General features: G+C 46.0%; 1 protein-coding gene across 6 annotated transcripts in view; it reads right to left on the bottom strand.

Moving 5' to 3' along the window:
• TUSC3 (tumor suppressor candidate 3) overlaps positions 1–16,692 on the bottom strand; it is a 314,862-nt gene that overhangs the window by 200,059 nt on the left and 98,111 nt on the right. For all 6 annotated transcript variants that reach the window (XM_019553213.1, XM_019553211.1, XM_019553216.1 and 3 more), the window contains exon 2: positions 14,142–14,311. In XM_019553213.1, the coding sequence (XP_019408758.1) occupies positions 14,142–14,311 (170 nt within the window). The remainder of the gene's footprint in view (positions 1–14,141; positions 14,312–16,692) is intronic.

The raw sequence follows: 16,692 nt of genomic DNA, 5'->3' as shown, positions 1-16,692 counted from the left end.
GTTGTGCCGACCCAGGCTTGCAGGTCAAGGGTGCACCGGCGTATGGGGCGCAACATTTACCAATCAATTCTGATACCATTTCAAGGCTTTAAAGCTTCCCAAGATAAAAGCAATAACAAACCAGGTACAACATGGGGAAAAAAAATACAGTAGTGCTAAGACAGTAAGACTAAGAGTGCTGGACCTACAAAGTAGGAAATCCTTTCCCTGTAGAGCTTGTAATTTAAGTAGAGGTGATTTGAAGTTATTTTTCCACTGAAACACAAGACAGGGGCACATATAGAAATAGAATCTAGGTTTCCTAATTTCAAGACTAAGGCCCATTCCACTAGACCACATGCATTTCTAGTAAAACGGATAGTATCTCCATCCAAACACCCACCAAAACAAATGTGATATATTAAGAAATAACATAGATCTCAAAAACAAAATGTGTAGGAAGCAGATTTAAAAAATTCTGGTTGAAGGGAATTGTTTATGGAAGCTTCTAGATGCTTTATTTCAGGATAATGTTTCAAGATCCTATTTTTGACCAGTCTTTCACATAATAGCTGAATAACCTTGAAAAAAAGAAATAAAAGGAAAATTAAAAAAACCAAAAATAGTCTACCTCTCATATAGCTATATAGCAAAGCATTCACATCTCCTAGAGAATTAAATAAAGCAGAAGATTGTTGGGCCACATCCAGACATGCATGGATATTTGTTTTTCTGGGAACAACTCCTCCCAGGCTTGTCTGGACATAGGCATAGAGTCCATCAAGGACACCATCTTAAAAGTACCTGAAAAGATACTGTAATAATGAGCACAGTAGATAAGTAAATTAGATGGAAGAAGATAGCTAGTCAGCACTGAAGGGGTTTCAGCATGTCAAAGCCAGATGTAGCAAGCAGGGGAAATTAAAACTCTGATATGTCACTCTTGTGAGAGCCAAAATCTGTTGATCTTCCACTGTGTAAAGTTGGTCCTAATTTGTTTGGGGAAGAAGGCAAGAGCAGAACAGGATGACAAGCTGCAGGATGGAGTAATATTTACCTGCCAAAAACTATATGACACTGCACAGCAGTTCCAGGAAATAGACAGGACCCAATGGACAAGAATCTTTGCCACATGCAACTTTCAAAGTTTTTGATGGCTATTCACCTGTGCAGGTGCCACACAAAAACATGGGCAGAAAGCAAGCCTTCCTCATTAGTCTAAAGATGACTAGTGCCATATCCACTTCTCTCTGCCATTTCTTTCTCATTACAGATAGCATATCTCCCCAGTCTGCAGAACTTGCTAAACTAGGTTACAAGTTACCAGAGCCTATTAATAATACCCAGTCTATTTATTATTGACTCCTTCAGTGCCCCAAATGTGGGTAGATTTATTGCAGTCTCAGAAATGAATACAAAGCAGCTTTTCCCGTACTGGTTTTGAAATCTTTTGGCTGGACAAATCTGAAGTATAAGTGAAAGGCAAATAACATCCAACTACTACATACAACAGTGATATGCAGCTGGGATACAATGGACTGAATCTATGTACTTCAAATTCAAGCAAAGATAACCTGTCACCCTGACTAGATGCTTTTCATAGCTGCATCTAAGTGTTTAAATTCTCAAATAATGCTGTTTTTCTGTCTCCAAATAATGTTGCATAGTAGACATACCGAAGTGGTATTTACAATTACAGTAAGAAGTTGGTCAATTTAATTTGCTTCAAATCAAGAGTCTGGCTAGACACAATGCCCCAGCATATGTGGAAGAAACTTTATTCAGCTGTAATAGATGACAGTCCAGGAAGAGTGAAATTAAAACAATGAGAAAGTCATTTCTCTGTCACTTATGATTATCACATTCTAGAGCATTTGTTAGCTGTTTTGTGGGGCTTTGGGGAGGCTGGGTTTTTTTTTTGGGGGGGGGGGGCGAGGAGGGAGGGTCGTTATGTTTTGCTTTGTCTTTAGGTTTTCTCCACTCGTCTTCATTTTGCTACTTATGCTACTTCAAAACTATATGTCCAGTACTAATAAAAGTGGGTAGTCTGGACATTGTAACGGAGAGGTCCAGCTATTTTCCTAGGACTGACTGCTGGGGTAACCCCAGTGATCACTATAACCAAATATAGAGATAGATGTTTTCAGTCCAAAGCTGAAGGCTGGATGACTTCAGAGGGCCTATAGGCTCCGTTTATGCCCTTTAGGTCAATGAAAGTGTGACTGGATCAAAGATTGTCTCATTTTTTATGTAGCCCACATAAAATCCATTCAGTGTAGCTCACATTAAGTTGATTAAAATAAGCTAAATGACAGATTTCAAAATGTGGCTCTGGGGTGGGGGGTTCTTATGAGGTCATGCAGCAACATGTTCTTGGGCCAAGTGCATTCAATATGTTTATCCTGGTTTTAGAAGAAATATAAAATCATTGCTTTTAAAAATTGGTGGAGACGTAAACAACAAATGGCTATGCCAATTAAACAGACTAATCCGGATTGAGTGGCTGTGTCGTAATACTGTCAAATCCAAGGTCATGCATCCAGTAAAGAAACAGTCTCTCCTACAAGATAAGAGAAGGTATGAACCCTTCTGACCTTAAAACTTGTAAACTTATAAAGGACTGTAGTCAGCTACAGCCATGCTTTTCCATTAGAGCTACACAATCACATTTCCCCGCTCACCTCTACCCACAAACACTTTTTGTTTATTTGGCTTCATTTATTCCTATAGAATTGCAGTCTTTATATTTAGCATGCAAGGTGCTTCTGATGGATGGCAACCTGACTTCTAACAGTACCCCCTCTCTTTAAAGGTGCCTTCCAGGGGTCCTTGGGAGCAGGCTTTTCTGGATGCACCAGGTGGACAAATCTAAGTCAAAGGCATAAACTTTCTCATTGGGCTTCTAAGACCTGTCTGCAAGACCAATTCATCACAATCTATCAAATAAAATAGCTTTCCCCTTTTTGCTTAGAGTTCAGATCTTGCCATACTACATATTTCCCATGCCCCTAGACTGTAATGGGCTGGTAGTGTAAGCATGTTTTCCTTTAGGAAAGGGTTTGTAACATAAGGTTTTAAAAAAAGATACATAAAATATGGGATGCATCTTCATGCTGTACAGCAGTTAATTTGAAAGCCACCAGGTTGATATGCTTAAAAGTCATAAAAGGAACAAGGAATCTAGCTTCATGGATGACCGGATTCTCTGACGGTTCTTTGCTGAAAGCCAGACTTGGTTCCCGCTGGATAAAGAAGGGGTAGTCTTGCAACCTGTGTCAGCCTGTTCCTTATAAGGTTTCTGTAACAGGGAACCCTACCCCTGTCACCAGAAGACAGGTCCACCCCTTTAAGGCCAGAACTTTTTGGGCATGGAATGCTGGTAAGGAGGGGGTTAAATACTGAGCCTGGCCAGCTAGTTAGCCGACTGGAAGGGGCAGGCCAGGACTATAAAAACCCTGGAGAGAGCAGCAGTAAAGGAGCAGCAGCTGAAGGGGAAGGAGTGCATCCCAGAGCTCTATGGAGAGGCATGGTAAGCGGTCCAAAGGCTGGAAGAGGGGACTACGGAAGCCCCCCAGAGAGATGGCAGCTGCCCCAGAAGCCAACGGTGGGGGAGCCAAAGTACAAGCCTGGTGTAAATGTAAGCTAGCATGCTGCTTTCTTGGATCACATTTTTTTCTTGGTGGCAGTTATTGCCCACAGATGGGACTGCCCATATTTCTTTTGGTTATTGAATAACACCAGTGGTTTGGGTGAGGCTATTAGGAGAAGGAAGAGGCCTCATTTGGAAGTCCACTACAGAGCGGGGGCCCCAAGTGCTGGCAAGGGCACAGACCCTGACACCAGTGAGGGCATGGAATTTAGGAGTACATAGGACCTGACACCAGTGGAGGTGCAGGATTTTGGGGCACACTGACCCGGTACCAGAAGATGCAACCTTAAAAGGCCAGGTGGTCTGGTGCACCTGAGATACAATTTTATTTTTCTTTAGATTAAGTTGAAGGGAGTGCCACCCTGACTCTGGGGCCAGGGGCTAAACATCTGGGCCAGGGAGCCAGGGCTCCCTATTGGACCAGAAAAGACAACGGAAAAGGCTAGAGCCTCAAAGTGAAACCCTATTTGGTGGGTTTCAATGGGTCAAGGCCTCTGGAGGCGAAAGACCCCAACATACGAAATCCAGTAGGCAGTCTCCCGCTTTTAAAAAACATCAGCATAATAATTTTCATCAAAACATGAAAGGCAAATAAAGAGCAGGACACAAAAAACCTTGAAGGGGACTCCAAGATGCCCCACGTAGGGTGCAGAGAACAGGGAAGATGGTGCTGGGGAAAGCAACCTATTAGTTTCCTTGGCCTTTTGCAGATGTTCCTTAATTCCACGTGAAATTGGTGTAGGTGAGCAATCCAGTCCATGGCTGCTGGAACTGGAACTATGGGTGGAAGGCCTGGGTGTCCATATTGGGGGCAAACCATAGTTAATGAAGAAGGGGCTGTGTTTTGTGGTGGCATGAGGGGCACTATTATAAGCCAATTCTACTGTGAGGAGGAGGGATACCTAGTCATCCTGATAAAGCACAATTGGTTTTGCTCCAAGGTCTGGTTTGCTCATTTAGTCTGCCTGGTCTGCAGGTGATATTTCATAGATTTCAGAGACGTTATGGCTGGATGGGACCTCAGACAATCATCAAGTCCAGCCCCTCGCCCAAACAGCAGGAAGTCAGCTGGGGTCATAAGATCCCAGCAAGAAAAGCATCCAATTTGCTCTTGAAGATGTTCAATGTAGGTGCTCGAACCACCTCCAATGGCAGGCTGTTCCAGACCTTGGGGGCTCAGACAGTAAAGAAATTCTTCCTTATGTCCAGCCTGAAATGGTCTTGTAGTAGTTATGACTGTTTGACCTCATCATCCCTTGGGGCGCTCTGGTGAACAAATGTTTCCCCCAGATCCTGGTGGTCACCCCTAATAAACTTATAATTGGCCATCAGATCACCCCCTAGCCTGTGGTTTCCCAGGCTAAAGAGCCTCATGGCTCTCAGCCTGTCATCGTAAGGTCTGCTTTCCTGACCTCTGATCATGCACGTAGCTCTTCTCTGGACTCTCTCAAGCTTCCCCACATCGTTTTTGAATTGTGGAGCCCAAAACTGGATGCAATACTCCAGCTGCAGCCTCACCAAGGCCGAGTACAGGGAGAGAAGAACATCCTGGGATTTGCTTGAAAAGCATCTATGGATGCAACCCAGCTTTTTCGTCACTTTACTAGCCGCAGCATCACATTGCAGGCTTATGTTCATCTTGTGGTCAATGATGACCCCCAAGTCTCTTTCTTCTGTAGTGCTATCCAACGTAGCACTGCCGAGCCTATAAGGATGCTGCAGATTTTTTCTCCCAAGGTGGAGTCCCTTGCATTTTTCGATGTTAAACACCATCAGGTTCTTGTCCGCCCATTTGCTGAGCCTGTCCAGGTCAGCCTGGATCACCTGCCTGTCTTCTGGTGTGGATGCTTTCCCCAAAGTTTGGTGTCATTAGTGAACTTGGCCAGTCCACTTCTGACTCCAAAATCCAAATCATTAACGAAGATGTTGAACAATATGGGTCCAAGGACAGAGCCTTGGGGAACCCCATTAGTCACAGGACAACATGATGAGTGACTTCCAGCAATTACTACCCTCTGGGTCTGACCACGGAGCCCACTTCCCAGCCAGCGTATCATGATGGACCCAAGGCCACAACTGGCCAGTTTTGGCAAGAGGTGATCATGGGATACCAAATTAAAAGCTTTTTTGAAGTCAAGATAAATGACAACAACCTCTTCTCCCTTGTCCAGGTGATAGGTCCCCTGGTCGTAGAAGGAAATGAGATTGGTCAAGCAAGACCTACCCGCAACAAACCTGTGTTGGCTATCCCTTAGGACGTTCACGTCGGCCGGTCCATTAAGGATGGCCTCTTTAATAAATTTTTCCTAAGATCTTCCCTGGCATAGAGGTCACGCTGAGGGCCTATAGCTAGCCAGATCCACTATCCTCCCCTTCTTGAAGAGAGGCACCACATTGGTCTTCTTCCAGTCCTCGGGCACTACACCAGAGCAGCAGGAGTTTTCAAAGACCCATGCCAGGGGCTGGGCTATGATGCTCGCCAGCCATTTGAATACCCTGGGGTGTAGATTGTCAGGGCCGGCTGACTTGAAGGTATCCAGCTCCTCAAGATGTTCCTTCACAAGGTCAGCATTAATGGAGGGCAGAGGACCTCCCTCACCAGGACCTCTCTGTCCCGTAACAGGCATGGGCAACCCATGGGACTGACGAAAGACAGACGCAAAATACTCATTTAATAGGCTGGCTTTTTCCTGGGCGTCAGTTGCCCCATCTGGTTCAGCAGGGGTCCAATGTTGCCCTTGCTTTTCCTCCGGCTCCCCACATATCTGAAAAAGGACTTTTTATTCTCCTTGATGCTCGAAGCTAGTTGGAGTTCAGTTGCAGCCTTGGCTTTCCTGGTTTGCTCCCTGCAGGACCGGACCAGTGTAAAATAATCCTCCTTGGAGGTGAATCCCATCCTCCATCCTTTGTAGGCCTTTCTTTTTAGTCTCAGGAGGTCTGCTAACTCCCTGGAGAGCCAGGGGGGCTGCTATGCCCTCTTGCTGCCTTTCCTCCGAGATGGAATAGACTTAGCTTGTGCATTGAAGATCGCTCCCTTGAGGAGCAAACACCCTTCTTGAACTCCCCTGTCCCTGGGGTCATGGTCCCTTAGGGCCTGACTGACAAGCCTCCTGAGCATGTCAAAGTCAGCTTTCCTGAAGTCAAGGACTTTCATGTTGCTGACTGACTTGCCAGCTTTACAGAGGATGATGAAAGTGATCAGCTAATGGTCGCTGTCACCCAGCTTCCCATCAATCACTAGGTCACAGATTAGGTCATCCCCAGTAGCCAGTACCAAGTCGAGCAGTGCTTTGCCTCTTGTTGGCCCATAGACTTCTTGAGTCAGGTAGAGGTTATCCACGCATGAGAGGAAGCTTTGCAACGGCTCGGATTTTGCTGAGTGATCCTCCCACAAGATGTCTGGGTAACTGAAGTCACCCATGACAACCATGGTCCAAGAGCATGCGGCCTCAGCCAGTTTCCGGGCGAATTCCTGGTCAAGCTCAGCTCCTTGGGTGGGAGGTCTGTAGTAGACTCCCACCGTTGTGTCCCCTGTGCTGTATTCCCCACAGATTTTAACCCAGAGGGTCTCCAGTCATCCACCCTGGTTGCCAATATCAGCTTGCAGGGACATGTAGCTTTCCTTAACATAGAGAGCTACACTCCCACCCCTTTTATCTACATGATACCTCCTTTACAGGGTATAGCCATCTATACCCGAGGTTGTCATGGGTGGAGTCCCACCAGGTCTCCGTTATCCCTATGATGGAATAATTATTTGCATTGAGCAGGAGGATGAGCTCCTCCTACTTGTTCCCCAAGCTCCTGGCATTTGTGTACAGGCAGGCAAGTGTCCCCTTGGGGGCTCTTGCCTTGCCCACCGATTGTACCAGGGCTGGGGCGGGCAAGGGTAGGCTCCCTTAAGTGCCTTGGCCCGCTGGATTTGCAAGAGTTGCTCAGCAGGCCAGCAGTGGAGGTAGTCCCTCCCATCCCCCAACGGGCGTAGTTTAAAGACCGGTGGAGCAGGTCAGCCAGTCTGGCTGAGAAGAGCCTCCTCCCCAGGGGAGAGAGGTGGAGGCCATCTCTTCCCAGCAGCTCGCTGCCTCTCTCGCCAGACAGCGGGCTGTGGTCATGGAAGCCAAAGCCTTCCCAATGACACCAGCATTACGGTCTTTGGTTGACTATGTGGATCCTCCTCTCCTTCCTCAGCCCATACCCCAAGACTGGGAGGATTGACAAAAACACCACCTGTGCCCTCAGACCCTTTAGCCCCACTCCCAAATCCCTGTAGTGCCTCATGACACAACTGGGAGAGGTCTGAGCCGTGTCATTGGTGCCCACATGAATAAGGAGTATAAGACAGTGGTCTGTGGGCTGGAGGGGCTTAGGGATCTTCTCCACAATGTCCCGGATGCAGGCCCCTAGGAAGCAGCAGACTTCTTGGGCTAAGGGGTCAGAGCAGCAGATTGCCCCCTCAGTCCCCCTCAGGATGGAGTCTTCCACAACAGACACCCTATGTTTTGTCTTGGGGAGAGCAGGGGCAGTAGCTACAGTTGAGCCTGTGTTGCCTGTGGGAGCTGGCAACTCAGCAGGCTTTGCTGGAGCAGCAAGAGGCAGGTACCTGTTGCTAAGCTCTGGTGGGGCAGGGGCCTTGGTGCAGCGGGCCTTAGGGCCCTTGACCACTTTGGTCCATGCCCCTGACTGATTACTTATTCTTTCCTCTGGTCCAGACAGGATGGGAAACAGTTCCTTTGGTAGTATAGATACAGGATTATGAGGACATGTTCTAATTAAATCTGATCTGGTCCTGTTGCTTCCTCATTACTTTGAGCCTGCTGTGGCTTCATGACCTCCTCATCCATTGTGGGGAGGAGGTGCTGGAATTTACTGCCCCATATTGCACGTAGAGGACCCTCAGGATCAGTCCTATGCTCCTGTGAGTTCATCACTCAGCACGTGGGCAGCCACATCCCTTGCTGCTTAACCATCTCCCCTTCAGTGTCTGTGGACGTCATTTCCACATGGGTCCACAACCAAGTCCTCACTACCCATGAAATACTTGGATTTTCAGGATTTTTTTTACAAGAAGCAGGACACTGCTTCTGTGACTGCCCAGTGACTTGTAACCAGGCACCTCAGTTCCATGTGGGTGAATATATTCATTATCTGAACCCAAACTCCTGGTTCTGAAAGGAAATCTAGTCAAACTACCCTGCTTGAGCTACATCACAGTCATGGTTGTAGTTGATTCCCTAACAAAAATAGACACCCAAACAGCTCCAGATACGCCATAGTTTTGTTTTGATAACATTGTTCATCTCCATGGCTTACCAGCATAAATAATTTCTGGTAGAAGAGCACAGTTTCTCTCTTAGTTCTGGGAGGAATAGTTCCAGATCTTAAAGGTGTGGCTTTTGACCTTCCCTACATATCCCTTATCCCAGAGTGGGAGGAAGCAGCTGAGTGGAGCTGGGCTGGGTCAAGCCCAGACCCCTACTTGGCCCAGCCCCCCAGGGAGAGAGAGGTAGCAAGGGGTCCTCACCAGTCCCCCTCCAGTAGGGCAGGGCCCCCACTTGTCCGAGAGCAGCTTTCCCCGACGGCGGGCCCACTGTGCATGCACGCAGTTTAAAAGGGCCTGCCAACAGCAAAAAAAGCCCCAGGTAGGTTCCAGAGTGGTGAGAGACACATGGGTGAAAGCCCGCTGCGCCTCTGCTCCCCTGAAGCCCCCCAGAGACTACCCAGCAGCCGCAGAGCCCCCTGCCGACCCTCAGCACAGCTGAAGGCAAAAAGGGCCCATGGTGGGAGGGGGTTAACCCCTCACTGAGTGGGAGGAGGTGGCTGAGTGGAGCCGGGCCAGGTCAAGCCCTACCCAAGTCCCCAGGGAGCCACGTGAACAGGGTGCGCAAACAGGCATGTTTGCCTGCCAGCGCATGAGTTAGCATAGAGTTCATGCAGGAGGGCGCGTGGGAGGGCATGAAACCCTGCCTATGAACCCCCCAGGGTAGGCGGTCCCAGCTGTAGCCAGCCTACCAGAGGCATGACATGGATGGGCATGCATCGCACCCCTCGGGCTCTGTGCCCCCCCCCGCACCTCAGAGACGGCCACCCAGACGGAGCCCATGGTTCTGGGCTCCACGCAGAAGGAGCCCCCGGCTCTCAGCTGCGCGGGCTGCCTGTCCCCTTTTCAGGCTCTGGCAGCTGGGAGCATGGCCACCTCCCCATGTGGGTTCTGCTCCCTTTTGGGGTCTCTGGTGCGTGAGCTGGAGGAGCTCCAGGCCACAGTCCAGAGACTGCAAGCCATCAGGGACTGTGAGCAGGACACTGACTCCAACTGCCAGGCCCCTCTCCCTCAGGAGCCAGAGGGTAGACCACAGCCTCCCTTCAGGACAAAGGAGGACTCCGGGACCTCCCACTCTTTCCAGTCAGGAAATTAACTATACTTGGCACTAAGTGGTTGAATCAGAGGGATAAAATGATTGGATATGTTAATGAAATGTGATAAAGGAAACCAATGGACAATGCCCAAAGTAAGACACTGAAGGAGAGCCAAATTAAGACATGCACTCATGGTGAGTCTGTTGAACAAAGGAATATGCTGAGAGGATAAAGTATGTACAATATGCTGACTACAGAGAGACGAATCCAAAAGCAAGGAGTCAAATTAAAGAAATGTATAAAAGGGGTAAGCAAGAAAGTTAACTCTGTTGTTGTCACCATCGTTGTCATCATGAATCCAGCTTTCAACACCTGTCTGGACCATCCCAGCCAACGACACACACTCTTTGCTTCAGGAAATGAGTGGCCATCTTTTCTATGAAGCAAAGTAACATCTGGGACTGGGTAAGATCATTGTACTAAGTGTTTTTCTCTCTTTAAATATAGAAACTGCTAAGATAATACTTGTTGTACTAATAAAGTTAGGCTTTGATTTTAGGACACCTGCAGGCTGCCTCTGCTGCCTAGTCAGGCCCTTTGAGTGGCAGGTACCAGAGGTGTCCTGCTGCAAGCAAGCACTCAAAAGTACCCTGTCACAAGTCCCAATTCAGGGTTTTCACATGCCCCACCCTCCTCCCTGTCTACCAGCATTCTATACAAATGCAGAAGTCCATGAATTAATCCAGGCTATTGGGGGCCTTGATCCTTGCCAGCTCATCTTTTAATTCCTCATTCAGTCTCTGATAGACAGCCTCTTTACATTGAATGTTAGAGGTCAGATGACAGAAATCCATCAGATAACAGACCATGGGTTCATATCTAAGAGTCTGCAGGGAAAGCTCTGTTGACCTCACCTGAAAGGGTCTCTGGACAGAAGAGTCATGGCCTCAGTGAATTTCTCCAGGTCATCTAACAGGGAACTGGAGCCTTCAAAAGTGGAAGCCTAGGCAAGGTTTCTGCCTGCCAGCTGCCTGTTTATCAAGTCCACTCTAACTCTGTCTCTGAGGTAACTCTGAGGGCACAGGGAGAACAGGACGTTTTAAGAAACCCCTAAACTTTCCTGGGTTCCCATCAAACTGATCTGACAATAAGGATACCTAGGGATGTTAAGAAGCAGATACAAAAGGGGTGACCAGAGCTGCAGTTTGCACACCTAGGCCCACAGGTCCAGTTTATGCTTCTGTAACTCTTCAGCTTGGGCTAGCATGGCTTGTTTCTGTGCCTGCAGAGCCCCTATGTGGGCCTGCAGGTTCTACAAGCTGGTCAAACCCTGGCTGGGGAAAGAAGCGGCAGTGGAGGATGATTCCATATTGGGTATTAGGAGTGCCTCCCCCTGGGAATGCTGGTAAAGGATCCTTAAGGGCTGCTCAAACTGTAAGAAAGTGAGCACAAGCAGTCTTGAGTACTGTGGAGTTAGCCAAGTACCTGAGCCTGTGGAGGTTCCAGATCCGTGGCCAAGGTGCTCAAAGGAGTCAAACCAAGTGGTTAGAGTCATGCAGTTAATCCAAAGCAAGATCTATATTCATATACCAGGTCAGACTGAAGGCCAGGAGCCAGGGAATCCAGGCATGACAGGGTGAGGTACTGGGGTCCGAGGCTTACAAACTCAGCCCAGCTGCCTTTGCAGCCAGTCAGCTTAATGTTCACAGCTGGTGAAGCATTCTGGCTGGGTGGCCCTACTTTTTTTTTTGTGCTAAAAATTAGTTAGAGTAAAAAGTTTAAAAGATTTCAGATTGCTCCTGCTTTATACCTGAAATATCACATTGATTTTTGCTGTTCAGTCACTGAAAATGTTTTGATGAGTAACAGCTAACTTAAACCTTAGACAGAAGAGTCTCTACAGAACATTACACATTAGGTTGCTTACGGCAAAAATAGATTCTTTCCAAAGTGTATATTGAAGAGCTAACCAAAGAGTTATTCTTGCATTCAAATTCTATATATACTACTGTACTCCTGTCCATTAATTAACCATTGGTTTGAATTATGTCAATTTTTTATAGTAGTTTTATGTGCGGTATGATCAACTTCATTAAATTCATGTTATTTCACATATCGGGACTGGATCTCAACATTTGTTTAAAACAATTTAAGTAAAAGCAATATGTTGGGTATTTTTCCTTACGTGCTTATTTTAAAGATTTACAGTTGCTATATACTTAAATGCCTGAAGTGGCATATTGCAGGATGAAGTTTATAAGCCATTTTCCACCTCAGTAAACAATATAAAGTTGTAAATGAGATTATCTTCCTTAATAATGGCAATATTTATATTGTGTTTACAAGCAGTACAAAAGGATTCATAGACTTGCACAAAACACAACATGAAGAAATTAGTTTCCTACTCTCTCATGTAATGATGAGTATGCTAACCCTTAACAGGGGAAATTGTTCTCCTCCTATACCTCTGTCCCCTGGGGAGGAAATGAGAAATGATGAAACACTATAAGGAAGACTATCACTCCTACCTCAAACCACATAACAATCTGACAGCATAAAAAGGTAAGAGCAGCCTGGAGTATGAGGGGATAATTCCTTGTACCCAATAACTAGGGACCTACTTAACTCACAGCAAGACAAAGTCATTTTAGCAGCTTGCTTGCAGCACAAAAGGCCAATTTAATGGGCATTTCCTGGAGGCCCTACCTCTCACTGTAGATTGGGGCTGAAAGGCCCCAGAATTGCTGCAGATTGGCTGAGAGGACCCACCATCACTGCAGATAACCACTAAGTCTTGAATTAAGTAGTTCCCTAACAATAAGAGGTCAAGCCTATAGGATCTTTTTTCCCCTCAACCCTTTGCAGCTCCTACACAGAAGTGCAAGGGAGAGCTCAAAACCAAAGTCAGAAATGCAATACAACACTCAACACTATGGATATTATTGGCTGTAAAGCAGTCCACATGAAGCAAGAAGAGCAATTCACCATAATCCTAGAACAACCTCAGGATTGTCTCAATTTACACCAGAAGCCACACTGGTCAATAGGGTTGTGCCTCTCTCTGGAGGCCATAGTACACAACTGAGTGTAGCAAACCTGAAATAGGATGCAAGTCTTGTCTTGCCATGGCTACTCCTCTCTCAGACCTCAGTCCACATGATCCCTAACAACTGAGGAATAAATACCCATCCCAGAAGTAGTACTGCAAAAAGTGTATGTCCCAGTGTCAAAATTTCACCTTACCTGAACATTCTGATTCTACCAGATAACATTTTAACACCTAAGGAACTCCATATGCATCTCAAACATTCATTTACTGTAACAATTGTTTTTATTCCTTACACTTATCCAAGTTATTGTCCAAGTGACTCCTGGATACCTCTGCTTTCAGAAAGACATCTTAACTTGTGACCGTCTACTCAAGAAGAAAAATTATTTTTGCCAAAAACTCTGCTCTGCAAGACCATGAATTAGCCAGTTTCTATTTCAGTTCTAACTACAACAGCCTGAAAAGGAATCCTGCCTTTTGCTAAGTTTAGCTCCTAATGTGCATTTTAAGTGAAGAAATCTATATGCTTAGATTCTGATTCAAAAAGGTAAGCATGACTATAAATCCATTAGGATTACTCTAATGCGTAAAGTAAACTATTGTTACGCACCTTGTTGCATGTGATCTTAAAGAATAAGGTTTTGGGTTTAAGACTATCCAGCCCCGAAACCACAGAAGCAGTGAAGGAGAGAGAGGTCATCAAACAGTAACATGAAGTAGAACTACAACATGCTCCATATACTGAGTATAGCCAAATCATTGTGGGAACTGCTTCCCTGGGGTAACTAAATCTCATGAGGCAAACTAATAAAAGACTCTTAAATGGAAAATGTCCTTCTTTTACCAAAAGAAGGAAAAGCATTAATCAACTAAGATTTTATAAACCATAAACTTTAAAAACATAGTAATTAACATGAACGCTAAAATGTACCACAGGTAAAAAAGGAAAAAGTGAGGAATGGTAATGTGTCAAGTACGGACAAATAGAAAAATAACTATCATTTTAGGATTTAAACAGACTACCAAGATTACAGGCTCTCTCTGTTGAAACATGCAGTTAAATGTGGATCATGTGAAGATGGGAGGAAAAGAATAAAGTATACAAGTTACCTGCAAACAGAACATTGTCTCTGTGGCTGCAGAGCAGTAAACATCACAATCACAGAGTAGTTACGAGGTGGAGCTTTCACAAATCTTCTGAATTTGTCTCCGTTCATGCGGATAACTGAGCGCCTTGAGCTCCATTCCATAAGCTGTTCCACCTTTTCAGCTAAGAGATTCTGTAATCAAGTACAAGAAGGAAGCCTGGTAAGCTTAACAACATCAAGCACCCTGGAGCTAAATTTTGTGCTTGTACACACTCTGTTCTTATTCACTTCAGGGGAGATGCATCCACATTTTTCTACCAGAATTCAGCCTTCACTACTTCTAAGTTAAAAAGCAAAAAGGGGCTTTGGGGGTTTTTTTGTTTGGCTGGGGGGAGGGGAGGAAGAGTTGTTTTATTCTGTTTATAACATAATGTCTGACTTAAATAAATCCCCTAAATAGCAATCACTTAAACCATACGTCTGGTTCACTGAAAATATTAAACCTCTTGAAGGCTAATGTAGTAAAGTTACCTGCGTCTAGAGGAGTGGGCACCTGTGTAGGGCCTTCTTACAATACAGTGCATGCCACTCGATTACCATTGGAAGCAAGTCTGTTTGTATATCAGCACAATGCTACACTTTATTACGCTTTCCTTTATGTTTCCAAGTTGTACTAGCAGTTAAGTTACAGTAGGACAATCTGATCGTACATATCCAAAATAAATAAGGATTATAAGCCTGAAAAATATCAACCATATTTCTACCAGCATTCCAATGCCAACATTAGATTATTATTAATGCTATCTTGTCACAGACAAGACTATTACCCAAATATTATTACAGTTGCTCAACACTTTCCATTATAAAGCTTTGGTTTTGACTGCTTATATGTTTGCCAAACATTCATTTTGGCTGAAATTGTCTGTTGCGTGTCTTCAGACAGTTTTTTTTTTTTCCATTTTGTTCTGTTTTTAAACAGAAACTTCAGCCAACACCTAAACTTTGAAAGATGGTGGCCTTATCATGGATATGAATTTTAATTATTAACTAGACCCCCCCCACATAGAGGACCCATTTGCACCAAGTATGCATGAGTCCTGCTAAGCAGGACTTCCATGACAGAATTCCAACAGCCCATCTCCCAGGGTATGGACAGGCATTCATTTAAAGTATTAAGAAATTTACAGCCCCATAAAAACCTAGCTTAAAATGCTTGCAGCAGTTCAAAAGCCAGATCAACTGAAGCACATCAGATCATACCAACAGCGCGTACTACTGGCCTTCCACAACCAAGAAGTCGGTATGCAGTGCTCCTCATCATGCTTTGCAGGGTACCTCCAAAGGTTCCCAAGACCAAGCAAGCACAGAAGAAAGCACCAAATGGCTGGCTGGGGAATAACACCCATCCAGGGACTCCCTCCCTCATACTCATACTGTATGACCTGATAAGCTTCCACTGCCAAAAGCTCATCAACTTCACTTCTAGCCGGCAACACATCCCTGCTTCCCATGCATCCTGTGGCTGCCAACCCAGCAACACTGGCAGGTTTGGGGCATTCCATACTCCTGCTGGCACAGAGTCAAGGCCTGCCACTGCTCCTGTAGAGAGCTCATTCAGCTCCTGTGCAGCCTGGTGCAATGCCACGTATGGCCATTAGGACACAACTGAGGCCCTGCCCATGTGGTTTTCAGTTTGCCAACCTATTCAGCATAAGAAAGTCCACAGTGACAGATGCTATGTAGGACTACTCAGCAAGTATAGGTACTGTGATTCACTTGTCTTATCAACTTGCCAGGAGGTTAGTAAAGGGGAGAGGGCACTGTCAATCTTGCACAGGCTTTGCCAGCCAAGCACACCTGGCTTGGCTGCCGCAGCAACACCCTGCCCAGCCCCCAGCCTTGCCTGACTGCACAGCACCACAATTAAACACATGCGAACGTCCCAGCTTTTGACTAACACCTTCCCACGGGGCTGTGTGTTACCTGTCAGCTCCTTTTTTGGGGGGAACCCTGACACAGAACAGACTGTCTGACTCACAAAGAATCGCCTCCCCCACCTAAACAGAAGCTGATTAAGATGCAGTGAGAGACGCATCGAAAACCCTCCAGATAAGGGTGACAAAAGTGAAACAACTTCCCTAGGTCTCATTTGCATCTGAGATGGGAACAGATGACCACTCATTTACATGAGAGATGGAGAACAGAAAGCCTGAAGCAGAGACTGCAGTGAATTCTGGGATCAGCGAAGCAGGGGAGCACTGCATGATGGGGAAGCTGTGTTCCAAATGCTCATCAACCCCCACACCCAGCTCAGCATTTATCGGACCAGTTCTAATCTAGATTTACAAAGGACTTTTCCTCTCCCCCCCCCACACCGCTAAGCAAAAGTAAGTTTATTAGGTATCTCGGGCCGTACATTCCCCGGTCCCACTATGGGAGGCCTATGTAAACTTAATTGGCTACAAGTCAGTTGCCGGGTTAGGGAATGCTGAGGCAATAGACCGAGTTAGAGGGGGTATGGGCAACATTTGTACAGGGTTCATCCAGCCCATTGGAGCACTGACCACAAGTGT

Source organism: Crocodylus porosus, unplaced genomic scaffold (assembly GCF_001723895.1).
Source record: "Crocodylus porosus isolate Cpor-Errol unplaced genomic scaffold, CroPor_comp1, whole genome shotgun sequence".
Lineage (NCBI taxonomy): Eukaryota > Metazoa > Chordata > Crocodylia > Crocodylidae > Crocodylus > Crocodylus porosus.
This window is presented reverse-complemented; position numbering and strand designations above follow the sequence as displayed.